Source organism: Pristiophorus japonicus, chromosome 9, assembly GCF_044704955.1.
Source record: "Pristiophorus japonicus isolate sPriJap1 chromosome 9, sPriJap1.hap1, whole genome shotgun sequence".
NCBI lineage: Eukaryota > Metazoa > Chordata > Chondrichthyes > Pristiophoridae > Pristiophorus > Pristiophorus japonicus.
The window spans coordinates 53,956,578-53,975,978 of record NC_091985.1 but is presented as its reverse complement, the minus strand read 5'-3'; the positions used below and the strand labels follow the sequence as shown (position 1 = coordinate 53,975,978).

At 45.2% G+C, this 19,401-nt stretch overlaps 1 protein-coding gene and 1 long non-coding RNA gene across 2 annotated transcripts in view; one reads left to right on the top strand and one right to left on the bottom strand.

Moving 5' to 3' along the window:
* Positions 1-934: 934 nt before the first annotated feature.
* Positions 935-1,685, bottom strand: LOC139272609 (uncharacterized). Its single transcript, XR_011594905.1, has 2 exons — positions 1,376-1,685; positions 935-1,130 (listed from the first exon to the last, which is right to left on the bottom strand). It is a non-coding gene; the product is annotated as an uncharacterized lncRNA (long non-coding RNA).
* Positions 1,686-1,977: 292 nt separating this feature from the next.
* srbd1 (S1 RNA binding domain 1) overlaps positions 1,978-19,401 on the top strand; it is a 384,714-nt gene continuing 367,290 nt past the window's right edge. The window contains exons 1-2 of the mRNA XM_070889352.1: positions 1,978-2,110; positions 12,006-12,041. Coding sequence (XP_070745453.1) covers positions 12,039-12,041 — 3 coding nt within the window. The 5' untranslated portion in view covers positions 1,978-2,110; positions 12,006-12,038. The remainder of the gene's footprint in view (positions 2,111-12,005; positions 12,042-19,401) is intronic.

The window sequence follows — 19,401 nt, the reverse complement described above, 5'->3', positions numbered from 1 at the left end:
CCTCAGTCTCTGTCACAGATGGGACAGTCGTTGAGGGAAGGGGTGGGTGGGACTAGTTTGTTGCATGCCCTTTCCGCTGCCTGCACTTGATTTCTGCATGCTCTCAGTGACGAGACTGGAGTTCAGCACCGTCCTGGATGCACTTTCTCCACGCAAGACGGGCTTTGGCCAGGGATTCCCAGGTGTCAGTGGGGATGTTGCATTTTATCAGGGAGGCTTTGGAGGGTGTCCTTGTAAGGTTTCCGCTGCCCACCTTTGGCTCGTTCGCCCTGAAGGAGTTCAGAGTAGAGCGCTTGCTTTGAGAGTCCAGTAGGGCACCAGCAAACTGCACCGTTCTGGATGGTGTCAAGGTTCTTGATTGTTGCTGCAGTGTTGTCAAGGCCAGTCCCATGGCCCCAGTATTTCGCTGCAGTCGAACCTCAGGTCCTTGGTTCAACCATCTTCAGCTACTTCATTAATGACTTTCACCTCTATCACAAGGTTAGGAGTGGGATTGTTTGCTAAAGATTTCAATGTTCACCTGCACTCAGAGCTCCTCCAAAAATTAAAGCAGCCCATAGCAGCCGACATCAGTAACTCAACAACATCTAGGCTTGGGCTGACAAGTCACATTCACATAACTTTAGTGGCAGGTAATGACCATCTCAAAAAGCTGAAAGGCCAGCCATGTACTCCTGACCTTCACCGGCACCACAATCACAGAGTCCCCCACTATCGATATCATGACATTACCACTGGCCAAAGGTTTAACTGGGCCAACCATATCAACCCAATGGCTACAAGTCCAGGTCAGAGACTGGGTACTCTGATGAGTGACTCACCATCTCAACCCTCAAAGCCTATCCATTATCCGCAAGGTTCAACTCAGGTATATAATGGAATACCCATCACTCGCCTGGATGGGTGTAGCAGCAGCAACACTCAAGATACTCGCTACCAGCCAGAAAAAAGCTTTTATTTGCACATATCAGGCACAATATCCACCCTCATCATTACCAGTGCATTGTGGTCACAGTATATGCAATCCACAGGATGCTTTGAACAATTGGGTGTCGCTGGAGATGTCCACCAGCATGCTTGAGGTCTTCCACGACTGGTGGGCACTGGAGGGACTGGAGTGCTTCATCACCCTAGAAAATAAATTTATAAAATTTGTTACATTTCTGCTCATTTTGGTTTAAGTTACAACTATATTAGATGTGCCCCTTTAAGGGGGGCATTTGCTGCCTCCGAATTGGTGATGGCAATTGCTATCAATTAAGTTTTTAACAAAAATGTAAATGTTGGCCAGAGGGACTGCAGCAATTCAAAGAGACCAATTGCCATTTTCACAGGGCAACTTTGGGATGGGTCGACCCTTACAATGATTACCTACTTGCCCCAATTCATTTCCGACAACTAAATCCAGCACTGCTTGCCTCTTTGTTGGGAGTAAACACACAATGATTTAGAAAGTAGCCCTGAAGAGCGCAGCAAATCCTTCACAGCAACAAAACAGAATTTGAAACCAGACAGTTGTGACGAAGGGCCGTCGAACCGAAACGTTAACTCTATTTCTCTCTATAAATGCTGCCTGACACGCTGAGATTGCCAGTATTTTCTGCTTTTATTCCAGATTCCAGCACCCTCAATATCGTGCTTCTGTGTCGCGTGATCTCTCGAAGCGAGTGAGTGGGAGTTGCGCAGCTCTGAGGGAGCGTTCAACGGACCAGTCCACGCAGGAGAGAGAGGGGGAGGGAGTGTGATTATATTTTAGATTTATATTAAGGATGCTCAGGATGAAGTTACGATGAATTTATGTTTAATAAAAAAACATTTATTATTTATTGTCATAACTGAGCATATGTGCCGTTTATGTTTTGAAAAAGGAAAGAGTTTTTTTCAATAATTAAATTGGCAGTAACACCCCTAGTTTGTAATGGTCCTGTGGCACGCCGATCGGCGGAAGTGACCTCACGGCCAGCGGCGGCAGGCGGGCGGTTGTGGCACGAGCCGTTGGAGCGGAGCGAGGGCGAGAGCGAGACTGTGCTCACCGGGTGCCGAGCGGGCGAGGGAGCGGACGACACCGAGGCCTTGTGGAAAATAGCCCCCTTCCTCCCTCCCCCCACCGGTAAATTTAAATATATGCTGGCATTCCCTTCAGTGACCGATAGCATCTGCTAAAAGACCGGTGAATGGTGCGGTGCAACTGAGTGTGCATGTGTAGGTGCAAACAGTGTGTGTAGAGACATACACTCTGGATATGCAGTTTGTGGATGTGGATGTGGATGCGGATGCCATGTATGAACCAATCCCTCCAAGCATGAACCAACAGCAACTTGCATTTTTAATTGATGCTGTAAATCTGTGCTCGCATGTCAGCATTTCACAAGGAAAAAAAACACAGCTTTTGTTTTACTAGGTTGGTGTTGACACTCTCTGTCAATCAACTCTCACTTGGAAAGCTGTTAGGACCAAACAGATGCTGCTTTCTCCCACTGTTGGTTGTGCACACAATTCACGGAGAGAAAAATGAGTGTACTGGGAATCACAATTGCAGGATCCCAAAGAACTTGCATATAACTAATAAGGGGCTTATTTTCTGAGGCGGGTACATTGGCAGTGGAAGCACATTTGCACAGAAGTATAGATGTGCAGGTGCTGCCATAAAATGGCACATGCACTTCCTATTGCTTAATGAGTGGCAACAATTCATTGTGTTCTTTGTGCAAAGAATCCTGAATGATATGAACTCCAGTGCAGTACAGAAGGAGTGCTACACTGTCGGAAGTGCTGTCTATCGAAGTTTCGTCTGGGCTCTCGGGTGGACGTAAAAGATCCCACAGCACTTTTGAAGGATATCAGGGGAGTTTTCCCTGGTGTCTTGGCCAACATTTCTCACTCAACCAACACTACTGAAACAAATTATCTGGTCATTATCACATTGCTGTGTGTGGGAGCTTGTTGTGTGTAAATTGACTCTTGCGTTTCCTACATTTCACTTCAAAAAGTGCTTTTGGATGTCCTAACGTTGTGAAAGGTGCTATATAAATGCAAATTTTTTATGGTGGCTAATATGGATGAGTCTGCAATATGCATCTGTAATGATCTTTGGCCGCAAGGTAAACTGCATTCATCGTGGAATACATAGGAGATGCTCCAGGAGCATCTACCACTGATGCCAATGGAAAAGAAAATTGGGTGAGGTGTAAAATGGCCAACCTGTAACTGCCAGTTTTCCTCCTGTGCCCAAACTGAAAATGAGCTCTTTTGAATTCTCTTTTTACTACTGTTCATGGATTGTGCACTGGTGTCAAAATCCATCCATCTAGGATGGAGCAGACTTCAAATAAGGGTTGGACTGTTGACTGGTGAAAGATGAATTAATCAATCATGGCTGTTTTTCAGGGTAATTGGCATGATGGAGTGATGGTCACAGACAACCTCGACATTTACTTCTTGTTTATGCATGCCGTTCCATTGTTGGAGGAAGTGTGCATAGCCATGTGGGTGGCATCAAAGAGGCCTTGAACTTTTGGGAATCCTGCCACTTTTCTCTTGTTGCTCTCATCCTTTGTGGAGATTGTTGTAAATGGCTGTCTTGCTCTGTTCGCTTCGTTGTTTTAAACGTCGAATTATGCACACACTCAGTTGTAGTAAAGGCAGGATCAGGTCTTTTATTTCGACATTCATACTAAACAAACTCTCTGCTTGCAATGGCTGCTCTTCAAGCAGTGACACACCTTTCAAGATTCCAGTGTCAATGCTGTCCGTGTGTGTGTGTGTGTGTGACAAAAGCCAGTTCCATCCCTTATACCTAAAAAGCCTTTGAACTCTTATTTCTTTGCATTTAGACAATCACGGCTAACTGCTTTCTGAATCGTTTAACATACAGATGATGTCATCAAATAGTAACAAGGTACACTCAAATGCAGACAATGTCATGATTTACTATACACAACTCAGGTGATCAGCAGAGGAGTTTCTTTGATTCCATGCATAGATTATTATTTGCATAGTAACAAGTTACACTCAAATACAGATAATGTCATGAATTACTATTATTATTTGCATAGTTACAAGGTACACTCATACTCAACATTTCAATGTCTAAAAGGCACGATATCATCTAGCAGCCTCTTTCGATCCAATCTTAAATCTTCCAACTTTTAACCCTTTCGATCTCCAGACCATGCCAAAGCAAAGAGTTTCAGAAATCTGCGCTCCCACAGAAATGCCTAGATTTTTCTGTCCCTCATTTTCCAGTTGTTTGGGACATATCTCTGATGAGAAGACATTTCTGCCTGCCACAGAGATGGCCCTTGATCCTGGTCAATCTGCAAGGAGGCAGGCTCCCTGGTCTCTGATGGGGTTCCTGTCAAAATGTTGGAGATTAGTTACCGAAGGCACTGAGATGATTTGTAGGGTTGATGTATTTGTTGGTCCTGGCAAACAATGCCTCATTCACCTTCTGGATGCAGCAGTGCAAACTTATCTGATTTGTCAGATGTTGCCCCTGAAAGGAGTCAGTAATATAAGTGTTCCAACATGTATTTTATGGAGGTTGGTTAAGGGATCCAATGATTCAGCTATTGCCTCCCTGGTATTGGCTCCTCCGATTAAGCTAGGAAATTGTTTTACCTACACCAGTGGTTCCTGATGCCTGTGTCTACTGTGCCCTGCAGCAATGCAGGTGCACCTGCTTCTGTTCCTCCCTGAAGAATTCCTTTTTGTTGTCTATCTTTCCAAGAACAAGGGAATGCCCATGGTATGCTCAGGGTAACCTCCAGTCCTACAATCCCACGAGAACTTTACGTTCCTCCAATTCTGACCTTTTGTGCAACCCGAATTTCCTCATGACGGCCCTTCAACTGTCCAGAACCTAAGCTATGAAATTCCCTTCCTAAACATCTCCTCTGCTCCGCCTTTAAAATGCTCTTTAAAACCCACCTCTTTGACCAAGCTTGTGGTCACCTATCCTTGTATGGCGCAGTGTAAAATTTTGTTAAATAACCCCCCTGTGAAATGCCTTGGGTCTTTTTAATACATTAAAGGCACTATGAATCCAAGTTGTTAAAAGCATTTTGAAAATCCAAGTGTAATAGGAACATAGGAAATAGGAGCAGGAGTAGGCCATTCTAGCCTGCTCCACCATTCTATAAGATCATGGCTGATCTGATCTTGGGCGCAGCGCCACTTTCCTGTCCGCTCCCCATAACCCTTCACTCCCTTATCCTCTCTGCATCTACCTTGTTGAACCCCCAGTACTATCTCGACTGAGCTAACTTCGTCGATCCACATAGTAACCTCCCAGTTTGGTGTGACTTGACCTTTTTCAGAAGTCACATTGAGAGTCTATAATATCTTCTCTGTTAATCCAGTGCAGAAAATCAAAATATTTAGGGGAAAATTCTCTCCGCTCCCCCCGCCCCCACACCCCGAAAATAAATCCCAATTCTTCAGCACACACATTCCTCCTCCTTTAAACCTGCTTGTGTGTCCTAAGCATAAGGTTATGAGCTATCTTTTTTCCCCACGGGGGTGGGGGTTTGGCAGTTTTCTTTGAAACTGCTGGTTAGCTTTTACCAATTTTCTAGGTGGGCATGTATGATTTGTGTCTATGTGGCAGACGTAGATGCTCTGGAAATGTACACGGACGTAAATATGTAATGCAAGTATGTAACATATAAACATAGAAAATAGGTGCAGGAGTAGGCCATTCAGCCCTTCGAGCCTGCACCACCATTCAATAAGATCATGGCTGATCATTCCCTCAGTACCCCTTTCCTGCTTTCTCTCTATACCCCTTGGTCCCCTTAGTCGTAAGAGCCATATCTAACTCCCTCTTGAATATATCCAATGAACTGGCATCAACAACTCTGCGGCAGGGAATTCCACAGGTTAACAACTCTCTGAGCGAAGAAGTTTCTCCACATCTCAGTCCTAAATGGCTTACTCCTTATCCTAAGACTGTGTCCCCTGGTTCTGGAGTTCCCCAATATCGGGAACATTCTACCCGCATCTAACCTGTCCCGTCCCGTCAGAATCTTATATGTTTCTATGAGATCCCCTCTCATCGTTCTAAACTCCAATGTATAAAGGCCCAGTTGATCCAGTCTCTCCTCATATGTCAGTCCAGCCATTCCTGGAATCAGTCTGGTAAATCTTCGCTGCACTCCCTCAATAGCAAGAACGTCCTTCCTCAGATTAGGAGACTAAAACTGAACACAACATTCCAGGTGAGGCCTCACCAAGGCCCTGTACAACTGCAGTAAGACCTCCCTGCTCCTATACTCAAATCCCCTATCTATGAAGGCCAACATACCATTTGCCTTCTTCACCGCCTGCTGTACCTGCTGATGAACCATGACTCCCAGGTCTCGTTGCACCTCCCCTTTTCCTAATCTGCCGCCATTCAGATAATATTCTGTCTTCGCGTTTTTGCCCCCAAAGTGGATAACCTCACATTTATCCACATTATACTACATCTGCCATGCATTTGCCCACTCACCTAATCTGTCCAAGTCACCCTGTAGCCTCCCAGCGTCCCCCTCACAGCTCTCACCGCCACCCAGTTTAGTGTCATCTGCAAACTTGGAGATATTACACTCAATTCCTTCATCCAAATCATTGATGTATATTGTAAAGAGCTGGGGTCCCAGCACTGAGCCCTGCGGCAGTCCACTAGTCACTGCCTGCCATTTTGAAAAGGACCCGTTTATCCCGACTCTCTGCTTCCTGTCTGCCAACCAGTTCTCTATCCACGTCATAGATAGGGGATTTGAGTATAGGAGCAGGGAGGTCTTACTGCAGTTGTACAGGGCCTTGGTGAGGCCTCACCTGGAATGTTGTGTTCAGTTTTAGTCTCCTAACCTGAGGAAGGACGTTCTTGCTATTGAGGGAGTGCAGCGAAGGTTTACCAGACTGATTCCAGGGATGGCTGGACTGACATATGAGGAGAGACTGGATCAACTGGGCCTTTATACATTGGAGTTTAGAACGATGAGAGGGGATCTCATAGAAACATATAAGATTCTGACGGGACGGGACAGGTTAGATGCGGGTAGAATGTTCCCCCAATACCATGTGCTTTGATTTTGCACACCAATCTCTTGTGTAGGACCTTGTCAAAAGCCATTTGAAAGTCCAAATACACCACATCCACTGGTTCTCCCTTGTCCACTCTACTAGTTACATCCTCAAAAAATTCCAGAAGATTTGTCAAGCATGATTTCCCTTTCATAAATCCATGCTGACTTGGACCGATCCCATCACTGCTTTCTCAATGTGCTGCTATTTCATTCTTAATAATTGATTCCAACATTTTCCCCACTACTGATGTCAGGCTAACCAGTCTATAATTACCCGCTTTCTCTCCCTCCCTTTTTAAAAAGTGGTGTTACATTAGCTACCCTCCAGTCCATAGGAACTGATCCAGAATTGATAGACTGTTGGAAAATGATCACCAATGCATCCACGATTTCTAGGGTCACTTCCTTACGTACTCTGGGATGCAGACTATCAGGCCCCGGGAATTTATCGTCCTTCAATCCCATCAATTTCCCCTAACACAATTTCCCGCCTAATAAAGATATCCTTCAGTTCCTCCTTCTCACGAGACACTTGGTCCCCTAGTACTTCCAGAAGGTTATTTGTGTCTTCCTTCGTGAAGACAGAACCGAAGTATTGGTTCAATTGGTCTGCCATTTCTTTGTTCCCCATTATAGATTCACCTGAATCCGACTGCAAGGGACCTACGTTTGTCTTCACTAATCTTTTTCTCTTCACATATCTATAGAAGCTTTTGCAGTCAGTTTTTATGTTCCCGGCAAGCTTCTTCTTGTACTCTATTTTCCCCCTCTTAATTAAACCCTTTGTCCTCCTCTGCTGAATTCTAAATTTCTCTCAGTCCTCAGGTTTGTTGCTTTTTCTGGCCAATATATATGCTTCTTCCTTGGATTTAATACTCTCCTTAATTTCTCTTGCTAGCCACGGTTGAGCCACCTTCCCCATTTTATTTTTACTCCAGATAGGGATGTACAATTGCTGAAGTTCATCCATGTAATCTTTAAATGTTTGCCATTGCCTATCCACCGTCAACCCTTTAAGTATCATTTGCCAGTCTATTCTAGCCAATTCACGCCTCAAACCATCGAAGTTACTTTCCTTAAGTTCAGGACCCTAGTTTCTGAATTAACTGTGTCACTCTCCATCTTAATGAAGAATTCTACCATGTTATGGTCATTCTTCCCCATGGGGCCTCGCACAACAAGATTGCTAATTAGTCCTTTCTCATTACACATCACCCCAGTCTAGGATGGCCAGCTCTCTGGTTGGTTCCTCGACATATTGGTCTAGAAAACCATCCCTAATGCACTCCAGGAAATCCTCCTCCACCACATTGTTACCAGTTTGGTTAGCACAATCAATATGTCGATTAAAGTCACCCATGATAACTGCTGTACCTTTATTGCATGCATCCCTAATTTCTTGTTTGATGCTGTCCCCAACCTTACTACTACTGTTTGGTGGTCTGTACATAACTCCCACTAGCGTTTTCTGCCCTTTGGTATTCTGTAACTCCACCTATACCGATTCCACATCATCCAAGCTAATGTCCTTTCTTACTATTGCATTAATTTCCTCTTTTACCAGCAATGCCACCCGGCCTCCTTTTCCTTTCTGTCTATCTTTCCTAAATATTGAATACCCCTGGATGTTGAGTTCCCAGCCTTGGTCACCCTGGAGCCGTGTCTCCGTGATGCCAATTACATCATACCCGTTAACTGCTATCTGCGCATTTAATTCGTACACCTTATTCCGAATACTCCTCATATTGAGGCACAGGGCCTTCAGGCTTGTCTTTCTAACACACTTTACCCTTTTAGAATTTTGGTGTAATGTGGCCCTTTTTGCTTTTTGCCTTAGGTTTCTCTGCCCTCCACTTTTACTTTTCTTCTTTCTATCTTTTGCTTCTGCCCCCATTCTACTTCCCATCCCCCTGCCATATTAGTTTAACTCCTCCCCAACAGCACTCGCAAACACTCCCCCGAGGACATTGGTTCCGGTCCTGTCCAGGTGCAGACCGTCCAGTTTGTACTGGCCTCACCTCCCCAGAACCGGTTCCAGTGTCCCAGGAATTTGTGCACCTTGTGCACCACTCCTCAAGCCACGTATTCATCTGAGCTATCCTGTGATGCCTACTCTGACTAGCACGCAGCACTGGTAGCAATCCTGAGATTACTACTTTTGAGATCCTACTTTTTAATTTAGCTCCAAGCTCTCTAAATTCGTCTTGTAGGACCTCATCCCATTTTTTACCTATATAGTTGGTACCTATATGCACCACGACAACTGGCTGTTCAGCCTCCCATTTCAGAATGAAATGGTGGATACAGATGCAAGGATATGTAAAAATGAATGATGGCGATAGGCAACCTCTGTACACACAGATATAGTTGATGTTGGCACCCTAAGTAAGCCTGCACATTGTGGATGTAGTATGTTGTATCCGCATACAGTATACTGCATTCAAAGATACATTGTTAACATGCAGTGTGTTTGCACAGTGAATCACAGAAACGCACTATGTGTGTACTGTATGAAATGCAAGATAAGTTGGCAGCCAATACTTAAAAAAAAAACTGCGAAGATTTAAGAGCAAACTAATGAAACCTTAGCAAAACTGGGAGAAGATCAAACGGGAAATCGGGGGAGAAAAATAGAAACGTAGAGAGTTGTTGCCCTGATTTGGAGAGGGAAACTTATTTTAATAATTCTGAATTATATACAATACCTAATATTAGAATTTCAAATAAATTTGCCACTGAAATTAACTTGTACCACAGAAAAATGATGATGCAAGTTGCTTGTCTGAGTGATGCTGTCGAGAATATGTTCAGTCTGAAGAAATCTGCCAAGTGAGTTGATGATCAAGTTACTAGTTGTAGAGGTTTTCGCCTTGTTTTCCAAAGAGAATGTGGATTTGTTTCCTGTGGTTCCATCTCACTGTTTTTCTTGATGGGTGCAGGCAGATTGTAATTATGCTAAAACTTTTCCTGAATTATGTCTGTAGACATTTAGTTTTACACAATCGTTCCAATTATTTGTTTTTTGTCTCAATGAGCTGTTAGTTCATTTGGTAAGAACAAAGAGGAGTTGGAGAAGTTACTGGATTGGAGATGAGCTAATTTGGTAACTATATTTTCAAAAGGGGCTAAAAGACAAATCCGGGGACAGATACATTTGTCTTGCATCAATAACTGTAAATACAGTGTAATGCACCAAATACTGTTAATTTGCCTGTTTATTAAATTATTGGTTTATGGCCAGAGTCTTGGTCTAAGTGTATTCAATCAACCCACCAAATGCAAGGAAAATCATGGGGCCCAAGTTTCAGCCTCAGTTGCTCCTGATTTTTTTGGAGCAACTGGTGTAGAACAGAGTATCTTAGAAATTCAAATTCTCGGCATTTAGTTTGCTCCAGTTCTAGTCAGTTAGAACAGTTTCACTTTGGAACAGAATTTTTTTTTCAAAAGGGGGCGTGTCCGGCCACTTGCGCCTGTTTTCAAAGTTTCGGCAGTGAAAACTTACTCCAAACTAACTTAGAATGGAGTAAGTGAAGATTTTTGTACGCTCGGAAAAACCTTGTCTACACTTTAGAAAATCAGGCGTAGGTTACAAATCAGGCGTAGGGAATGGTTGGGGGGGGGGTTTAAAGGGAAGTTTACAAACATTAAACACTTCAGTTTTACAAATAAAGAGCCATCATCAATAATAAATGATAAAACATCAATAAATCAATCAAAAAAAATTAATAAGAAATAATTTTAAAAAAAAATCAATAAATAAAACAATTTCTACTTATCAACTGCAGCACCGGGAGCCCTCCAACAGCGTGCTGGGATGCCCCCCCCCCCCCCCCACAGTGTGTCTCTGTCAGTGTCTCTATCTCTCTGTCTATCTGTGTGTGTCTCTCACTCTCTGTCTGTCAATGTCTGTGTTTCTGACAGTGAGGGGGAGGGGGGTCGAAGGCGGAGACGGAGAGGGGGGAGGAGGGAGGAGGAGGAGGAGGAGAAGGAGAAGGGGGAAGGGGGGGAGAAGTGGAAAAGGGGGAGGCTGAACGGGCCGGGCCCAAGACTTCGGGCAGGGCCCGTCCCCAGCACCAGATTTACAGGTAGGTGGCATTGGGTCCGGGGTCGGGAGCGCGGGTCGGGGCCGGTCCGGGGAGGGCGGTCGGGAGCACGGGGTGGGGGGAGAGGAGGGAGGTTGGTTCGGGTCGGGGGCGGGGGGAGGGAGGTCGGGTCCAGTCCAGTCCGGGGGCGGGGGGGGGGAAGCGGGAGTCGGGTCGGTGTCGCGGTCGGGTCCGGGGGCGGGAAGCGGGAGTCAAGTCGGGTCGGGAGGAAGCAGGAGCTGGGCATGGGAGGAGCCTTATGCACGCAGCCCCAGTGAGGCCATTCGGTCAGGGCTAGGGGCTATGTGCTTCGGGCCCCTCCCACACAGTTTTGGGCGTCTGGAGCTACTGCACATGCGCGCCCACTGTAGCGCGCATGTGCAGAGGTCCCGGCACTGTTTTCAGCGCAGGGACCTAGCTCCACCCCGCACAGCTCTTGCTGCGCCGAGCCGAGGGCCAGAGGACCAGCAGGGAGCCGGAGAATCTGGAAGTATTTTTTTGGTGCACTTTGTGGCGCGAAAAACGGGCGTCCAGGTCGGGGCTGCGCCATTCTAGGCGCGGCCCGAAACTTGGGCCCATGGAGTACAACATTGTACATTGCAGTCAGATGGTGCACAGTGGCATGGCTTTCTGTTCCATCCTTGGCTCTTGCTATTGTTATTAGGAAGTTAAAGGCAAATGCTGTATAGTAGGACGCCCCATGTTGGCTTACAGGAGTGGTTAGTCACACTGAAGCTGATTATAATATCTGACATAAAACCTGAAAACATAACAGTAATTCTTCAATTGAGATTAAGATTATCCTGAATTAATTCTGTATATATTTAACCCAGTTTTTTTTTCTTTACTTAAGGTGGTGAAATACATTGAATTCAAGTGAATAACAATGGTATGTATGTGGCATTTTAGACATGTTATTAAGGGTTTAGGTAATCAAAATTAAGTTAAACCTGTTTGCAAGTCCAATTTGCCAAGCCAAAAAGTTGAATACAAATAGGAATACACGCATGGAAACAGCACGATAAATAGTTACAGTACTCATTTAAAATATTTTATCGACAAAAATAATAAATCCGAAAGTCCATTACGTTATACTGTTTGCCATATAGTTTAGGTAATAATGTGCAACATCCACATCTCTGTTATGGCAGCATTGAGTATGCTGGTAGAAGATGGAAGGATCCTCACAGAATGCTTGTGAGTGTCAATCTGTTATAATTAGAAATCAGTTTATGTGCATGAAATTTATTTGCTATCAAACTCTTAGCTTGAAAAGCTACTTATTGTCTCATTTTGTGCAGCTTCCTGATTTGGGTGGTAGCACTGAAGGTATGTGAGGCATTGTCACTGATTCCAGCACCATCCCGTCCCTCCTGAGCATCATCGTAAATGATTGGATGCTGTCACGTACCTTTTTTTGATTGGATGGGTTGAGTATTCAGCCTACTTACACAGGCTAGCAGTCTGGTTCTTGCACTGCTGGTGTGTATGGACCTTTCTCAGCCAGGTCAGATTTTTAGAAAGTTAGTTATCTTTAGCTCTGCCATCTGTTCAACAGTATAAAGGAGACTGATTCGGGAGCACCAAGTGTTTGACGCATGGATTCCTTTTAATATCAAGAGACTCTGTGTAATGTAAATCTATTAGCATTAAAATCATGTCAGAATTGTATTTTTCCCCTTCATTTTGTATGCAATTCTCCGCCTACTGAAGTTGGCACCTCATGTTGTGGCGTGCTGTCCATGGGTGGTGTTGACTCTTGGGTATCTCACTCAATTGGCTATCCTTCAACTGTGAGCCTGGATAATGAGTACTGGCAGGCAATTTCACTGTGGGGCAGGGGAGGAGGACACAGGCATCATAGTTGAGTCAACTCTTCATCCAGTCTTCGCTCAGTTCCACCAGATTCAATGGGCAGCAGTCCGCAGCTAGAATTTTTATATATTCCATGCTGATGAATTTTCTCCCTTGTTGAAGTCAATGAACTCACGACCCAACCCGTGTTTCACTGCTGCCTTGGCTGAGATTAATTAACTCGTTGCCGAGCAAGGATCACTCCTCGGAACATTCCTGATCTGTATGGCTCTGGTAGCATATCATTTGGTACATTTATTTACTCAGCTATAGGTTTTCTTTTTAATCTGACACCTCGACATAGAACAAATATGCTCATATTGTAGGCATTTATTGTTAGAGCTGGCAAAAATTTTGATTGCATGTTCGCCACCCACTTTCTGCCTCAGCATTCGTGGTTCATGGCCTTGGTCGCACCTGCAGGTGAAAAAGATGCGGGTAATCTTTTACTGAAATATCAAGTACTCTGTTCTGTGACAAAAAAGTTTGACAACTTACCTCTGTACTTAATATTTTCATCTCGATTGTGATGGTCCTTGGTAATTTCTAACTTAATTAATATTAAGGGTGTTTTTAAAAAAAGATCTGGGTAATCCAACACAGAAAATGATGTGAGGAGAGCAAGGAGCAGAGGTGAGGAAATTGCAAATGTATTAATAATAATTTTCCAAAGTTATCGATTCAGGAATTGTGCTTTTTGGATTTGAAAATTGCAAATGTCACTCCATTATTTAAGTAGGGAGGGAGAGAGAAATCTGGTAAATACTGACTTGTCAGTTTAATATCAATTGTAGAGAAGTTACTGAAATCTATTATCAGAGACTGAGTGATTGAGCACTTGGACAAGTATGAGCTTATCAGAGATTCAGCATGGATTTATGAAGGGAACATAAGAACATAACAAATAGGAGCAGGAGTAGGCCATATGGCTCCTCGAGCCTGCTCCGCCATTTAATACGATCATGGCTGATCTGATCATGGATTCAGGTCCACTTCCCTGCCCGTTCCCCATAATCCCTTATTCCCCTATCAGTTAAGAAACTGTCTATCTCTATCTTAAATTTATTCAATGTCCCAACTTCCACAGCTCTCTGAGGCAGCGAATTCCACAGATTTACAACCCTCTGAGAGAAGAAATTCCTCCTCATCTCAGTTTCTTGGCACTTAAGAAAAACCAGCATACATTAAAAAATTGGCGCAGAAGGTTTTTCGGGCATGATCACATATGCCATCCCAGGAGAAATGTAAATTGGTCAAACTTGCATAATAGTGAAAAACTGGCGCAGACATCAGGTTACGCAAAAAAAACTAATCTAAAAAAATCGTAACTAACTGAGTTACGCTGGCGCACAAAGATTGGGGAAACAGATTTTTAAAAACTTTAGGCAAAAAAAAGCAGCGCTGGTCAAAAAAAATTCATTGTTTTTAGGTGAAGTTTTGGAGCGAGTCAAGAACACATAAATATGCATAATCAAGTTTAAATTTTTGAAACTTAAAATGCAGGAAATTGATTTTTTTTAAACCTGACACTCCACCACCGAACGTCTCCAAACCGAGCTCGAGGGTCGGAGTGTCGGCCGGCAAAATCGGTCCCTCGCCCGAACATGGGCTCGGGGCTTGGCTTGAAAAGAAGCCCAGGGGGCGGGGGGCGACGGCTGTGGAAGGCGAATGGAAGGCATGAGAAGTCTGACACTACGCATCAAATGAAGCCAGGGGAGGGCGGGTGGTGGTGCAGAAGGCATGAGAAGCCTTACATTATACATCAAATGAAGCCCGCGGGGGAGGGGGTTCCTGATCATTGCGCCTGCTCAGACCTGGGTGTGGTCCATATTAGGGCGTCCACCTTGGGGAGAGAGAGAGAGAACAAAGAACCTTGTCCTGCCTGCCGTTTTGAACTTCTTGCAAAGGTACAATTTAATCATGGGGGCAATACTGACAGTGCCATACTTATGCAAGCCTTCTGCATGATGGTGCTGCGGAGGAGACAATTGATTTGATGTCATCGCATGAGGAACCTTAGAGCACGTACGGTGATGGGCAGGAGGCCTTACCCATCTTGGGTATATTGAGACAGGCGTTCGTGCCTGCACCTGAGTGATGCAGACTGTGTCAGAAGGCTGCGTTTCCGCAAAGAAGCTGTAACCGAGATCTGTGAGTTAGTAAAAGCAGACCTGCAACCTAGAAGAGTCAGGAGGACTGCTAAGTCAGTTGAAGTGAAGGTTACAGCTGCACTTTGATTCTATGCATCTGGATTGTTCCAGGCTACAACTGAGGAGATGTATGCTCCATTTCTCAACATGCAACACACATCTGCATTCGGCAGATGACTGCTGCACTATATGCCCAGAGGAATGACTACGTAAAGTTCCCCATGTTCGCCCAGGCAATACGTGAAAGGGCTGTGGGCTTCTCCAGGTTGCTGTCTTCCCAAAGGTACAGGGCTGCATTGATTGTATCCACATCGCCTTGCGAGCACGTTTGGAGGATTCTGAGATGTGCAGGAACTGAAAAGGCTTTCATTCCGTGTATGTGCAGCTCCTGTGTGACAACATGCATCGCATCATGTCAGTTGATGCAAGATACCCTGCGAGCACCCATGATGCGTTCATCTTATGAGAGCATTGTATCTGCCATGTTTCAGCAGCAGCCAGAAGGGCAGAGCTGGCTACTGGGAGACAGAGTACGGCCTCGCCACCAGGCTTATGACGCCCCTACGCGTAACCCGGACGGAAGCTGACCGGAAATACAACATGTCGCACATTGCGACGCGCAGTATCATAGAGAGGACCATTGGCGTCTTGAAAGAGCGTTCCTGATGCCTGGACCATTCTGGAGGCTACTTGCAATACTCTCCTGAGATTGTTGGTCGGTTCACTGTTGTGTGCTGCATGCTGCATAACTTAGCCATCATGAGGCAGCAGCAGCTGGTAATAGAAGACCCACCTGAGGCGAGAGTGGCTGATGAGGAAGATGCAGATGTCTAGGAGAAGGACGAGGAAGCCATGCAACTACCTGAACCCGGAGTACGATGGCGGAGGAGGGCGGGCCGTCGTGCCCCTTTAACGATTGCTAAAGCCTTGCGCCAGCAGGTCATCTGTGAACGCTTTGCTGCCTGAAGGCTCAGCGACAACTATTCCACATGGACCATGTTTACTGTTTGGACCTGTTCTGTAATGTTGTGTTGTGTTAATGGAACAAATGATGGAAATGATTCTTGTTTACTTCAAAAAGTTGTGTTAATAATCGAACAAATAATGGAAATAATTCTTCTTTCGTTCAAAAAGTTGTTAATAATGAAACACATAATGGAAATGATTCAGTTATAATTTAAAATATATTTTATTCAAAAGTTTAACAAACATTTGTTTGTCCATAACTTTAATAAAAAATATTCTTGTATCAAACTTTAAAGTTTTCACTTGCAAACTTTTAAAGTTGTAAATTTACATAACTTACAAAAAACTTTTAATTTGAGAAGTTACAACAGTAACAACAATAATAATAACAACAACAGCAGCAAAGAAAGGCTTCACCCAACTCTCCTCTACCTTATTCTAAGACCGCCCGCTGCTCTTGGTCTTGGTGACTCCACCCCTGCCCACAGGTGGTAGCGCAGTGTTTCTCGGATTGGTACCAAGCTTATTCTTTCGAACATCTTTGGTAATGCGCACTTCTTAATTGGGGGGTGGGGGTGGGGGGCAGCAGGCGGTAATGTGGCGATCCTGGCTTACGCCTCCAGAGGTTTGGGGATTGGAGTGGGAGTGGCAGTTGATTTTGTCAGTGGGCGCCAGGTCGGGGCGTATTCCCTTAATACAGCAGCTAACTCCGACATTCCCTCCTTCATGTTCACTGACAGTGTTTCAACTACCTGAAACATTCCCTCCCTCATGTTCACTGACAGCGCATCAGCTACCTGCGATATTCCCTCCCTCGTGCACCAACATTGTTTCCGCTGACTGAGACATTCCCTCCCTCATGTTCCCGGACAGTGTTCCGATTTCTCATGAGTGTTGTTACTTCTCCCGACATTCCAGATACCTCATCACCCACCCCACTGATGGTGTCCAGGAGGTCAATGCTCTCCGCACTCACTGCCATCATCTGAACCACATCTGTTAGATCCTGCACCTCAGGAGAGCGTGTCGAGCTCTCCTTCCCCATCTCCCCCTGGGTTTGGCACACTGCATCCGACTGGGACCTGCAGCCTGGGACGGTGGGGCCTTGGGTGTGTCTTGCTGCACCCCACTGGAATCACCAGCCTTGGACGGTGCGAAACCATGGAATGTCCCACCAAGAGTCACACACTCAGGGAAGGGGCTGACACCTCATTGGCGGCACCAGCACCTCCTCCAGAGTGAGTACAACAGTGGGGGCTTCATCCATCCTCCCCCCCCCCCCCCCTCACCCCCATGCTCTTGGTCTGGAAGATGTTCTCCTCTTCAGGCTCGTCCGTGTCTGAATCATCTTCTGCATCATCAGGGTTGGCCTCAAGTTCTACAAAATATAACAACAGACAAATGGTTAGCAGCAGAGGAATGGGGCAGGGTGAGTCGCATGAGTAGGCTCACACAGCACAGGCAGCAGGCTGATTTGAATGACAGCACATTGCATCAACTGAAGCGCAGTTGACGGAGACATCCCCAGGAACCGAACCATGGCTAGCCCGTGTAGTACTTAACATTTTAGCAAAGCCAGACTCTGGAATTTGCAGGACTTGCCCTCCCCCTTGAGTGTAGGCCCAGCTTGTGCAGTGGTGGTGCTTTTCTGCAGGTAGGACCCATCAAATTAGTGACCCTTCCAAGGGTGTCAGTGGGTGCAGATTTGCCGGACTTCCTCCTGTTCGAGTTCTTTCTCGTTTATTGTGTGCTACCTTCCTCTGCAAAGATGAACATATAACTTTTTAGAGAGGGTGTCTTTCTGCTGGGTGGGACATATATAGATGGTCACATTTACAATTGCAATTCCAGTGAATAAATGAAAATATTACTTACACTAACTACTTGACCAAGGTCCTGCCACTTTTTGCACTGGCCTCCAGACCATGGGCCAGTCACCATTGCACAGTAATCTTCTGCAAGTTGGTTCCAGCATTTCTTCATTTCTTTTGCTGGAACTTTTATGTGACCTCTGCTGGTGTCCAGCTCGTGCCATCCGGCCTCAATCACAGTAACTCGTGCCTTCACTTCATCCTGTAAGAAATTCTTAGTCCTCGCGCCGTGTTGCATCTTATATTGCAGCTTTGATTTTTCCAATAAGAATTAAAGTTCTCACACAACTGGCTCTTTAAAAATGGCCGAATATAGACCGAGAGCTGTACTGGGCATGCGCGCCCATAGGAATCATGTCAAAAACATCCCTTTTTTTTTTGCACAGAAGGGAGGGCATTGTTATTTTGGTGCAGACATTAGGCTCCACCCCCGAAAGCTACAGGACCGGCTGCGCGGCGCCAATTTCAAAACATAGAACGGGGAAACTTGCTACTTTTTTTTTGAGTAGTTGGAGCCAAGAAAAATGGGCGTAACTCTGGCAATACGCCAAGAAACATAATTGGGGAAAATTGAGCCCGATGAATGCTGGTTCACTTGAAACTTTCAAGACTGCAAGCAATAGATTTTTGCTGGGTAAGGGGTTCAAGGTATATTGGAGCAAATGCAGGTAAATGGAGCTGAGGAACAGATCAGGTACGACCGAGTCAGTGATGGGGTTAGCTGACTTCTGAACTTGCATTGCAAAACTTGCCAGCTTGCAGCTACTTTAATCAGGAAGTGATTAGGAACGCCAATGGAATCTTGGCCTTTATTGCACAGGGGCTGGAGTATAAAAGCAGGGAAGTCTTGCTACGGTTGTACAGGGTATTGGTGAGGCCACACCTGGAATACTGCGTGCAGTTTTGGTTTCCATATTTGCGAAAGGATATACTTGCTTTGGAGGCAGTTCAGAGAAGGTTCACTAGGTTGATTCTGGAGTTGAGGGTTTGACTTATGAGGAAATGTTGAGTATGTTGGGCCTCTACTCATTGGAATTCAGAAGAATGAGAGGTGATCTTATCGAAATATACAAGATTGAGGGGGCTTGACGAGATGGATGCAGAGAGGATGTTTCCACTGATGGGGGAGACTAGAACTAGAGGGCATAATCTTAGAATAAGGGGCCTCCCATTTAAAACAGATGAGGAGAAATTTCTTCTCTGAGCGTTGTAAATCTATGGAATTCGCTGCCTCACAGAGCTGTGGAAGCTGGGACATTGAATAAGTTTAAGACAGAAATAGGCAGTTTCTTAAACGATAAGGGAATAAGGGGTTATGGGGAGCGGGCAGGGAAGTGGACCTGAGTCCATGATCGGATCAGCCATGATCTTATTGAATGGCGGAGCAGGCTCGAGGGGCCGTATGGCC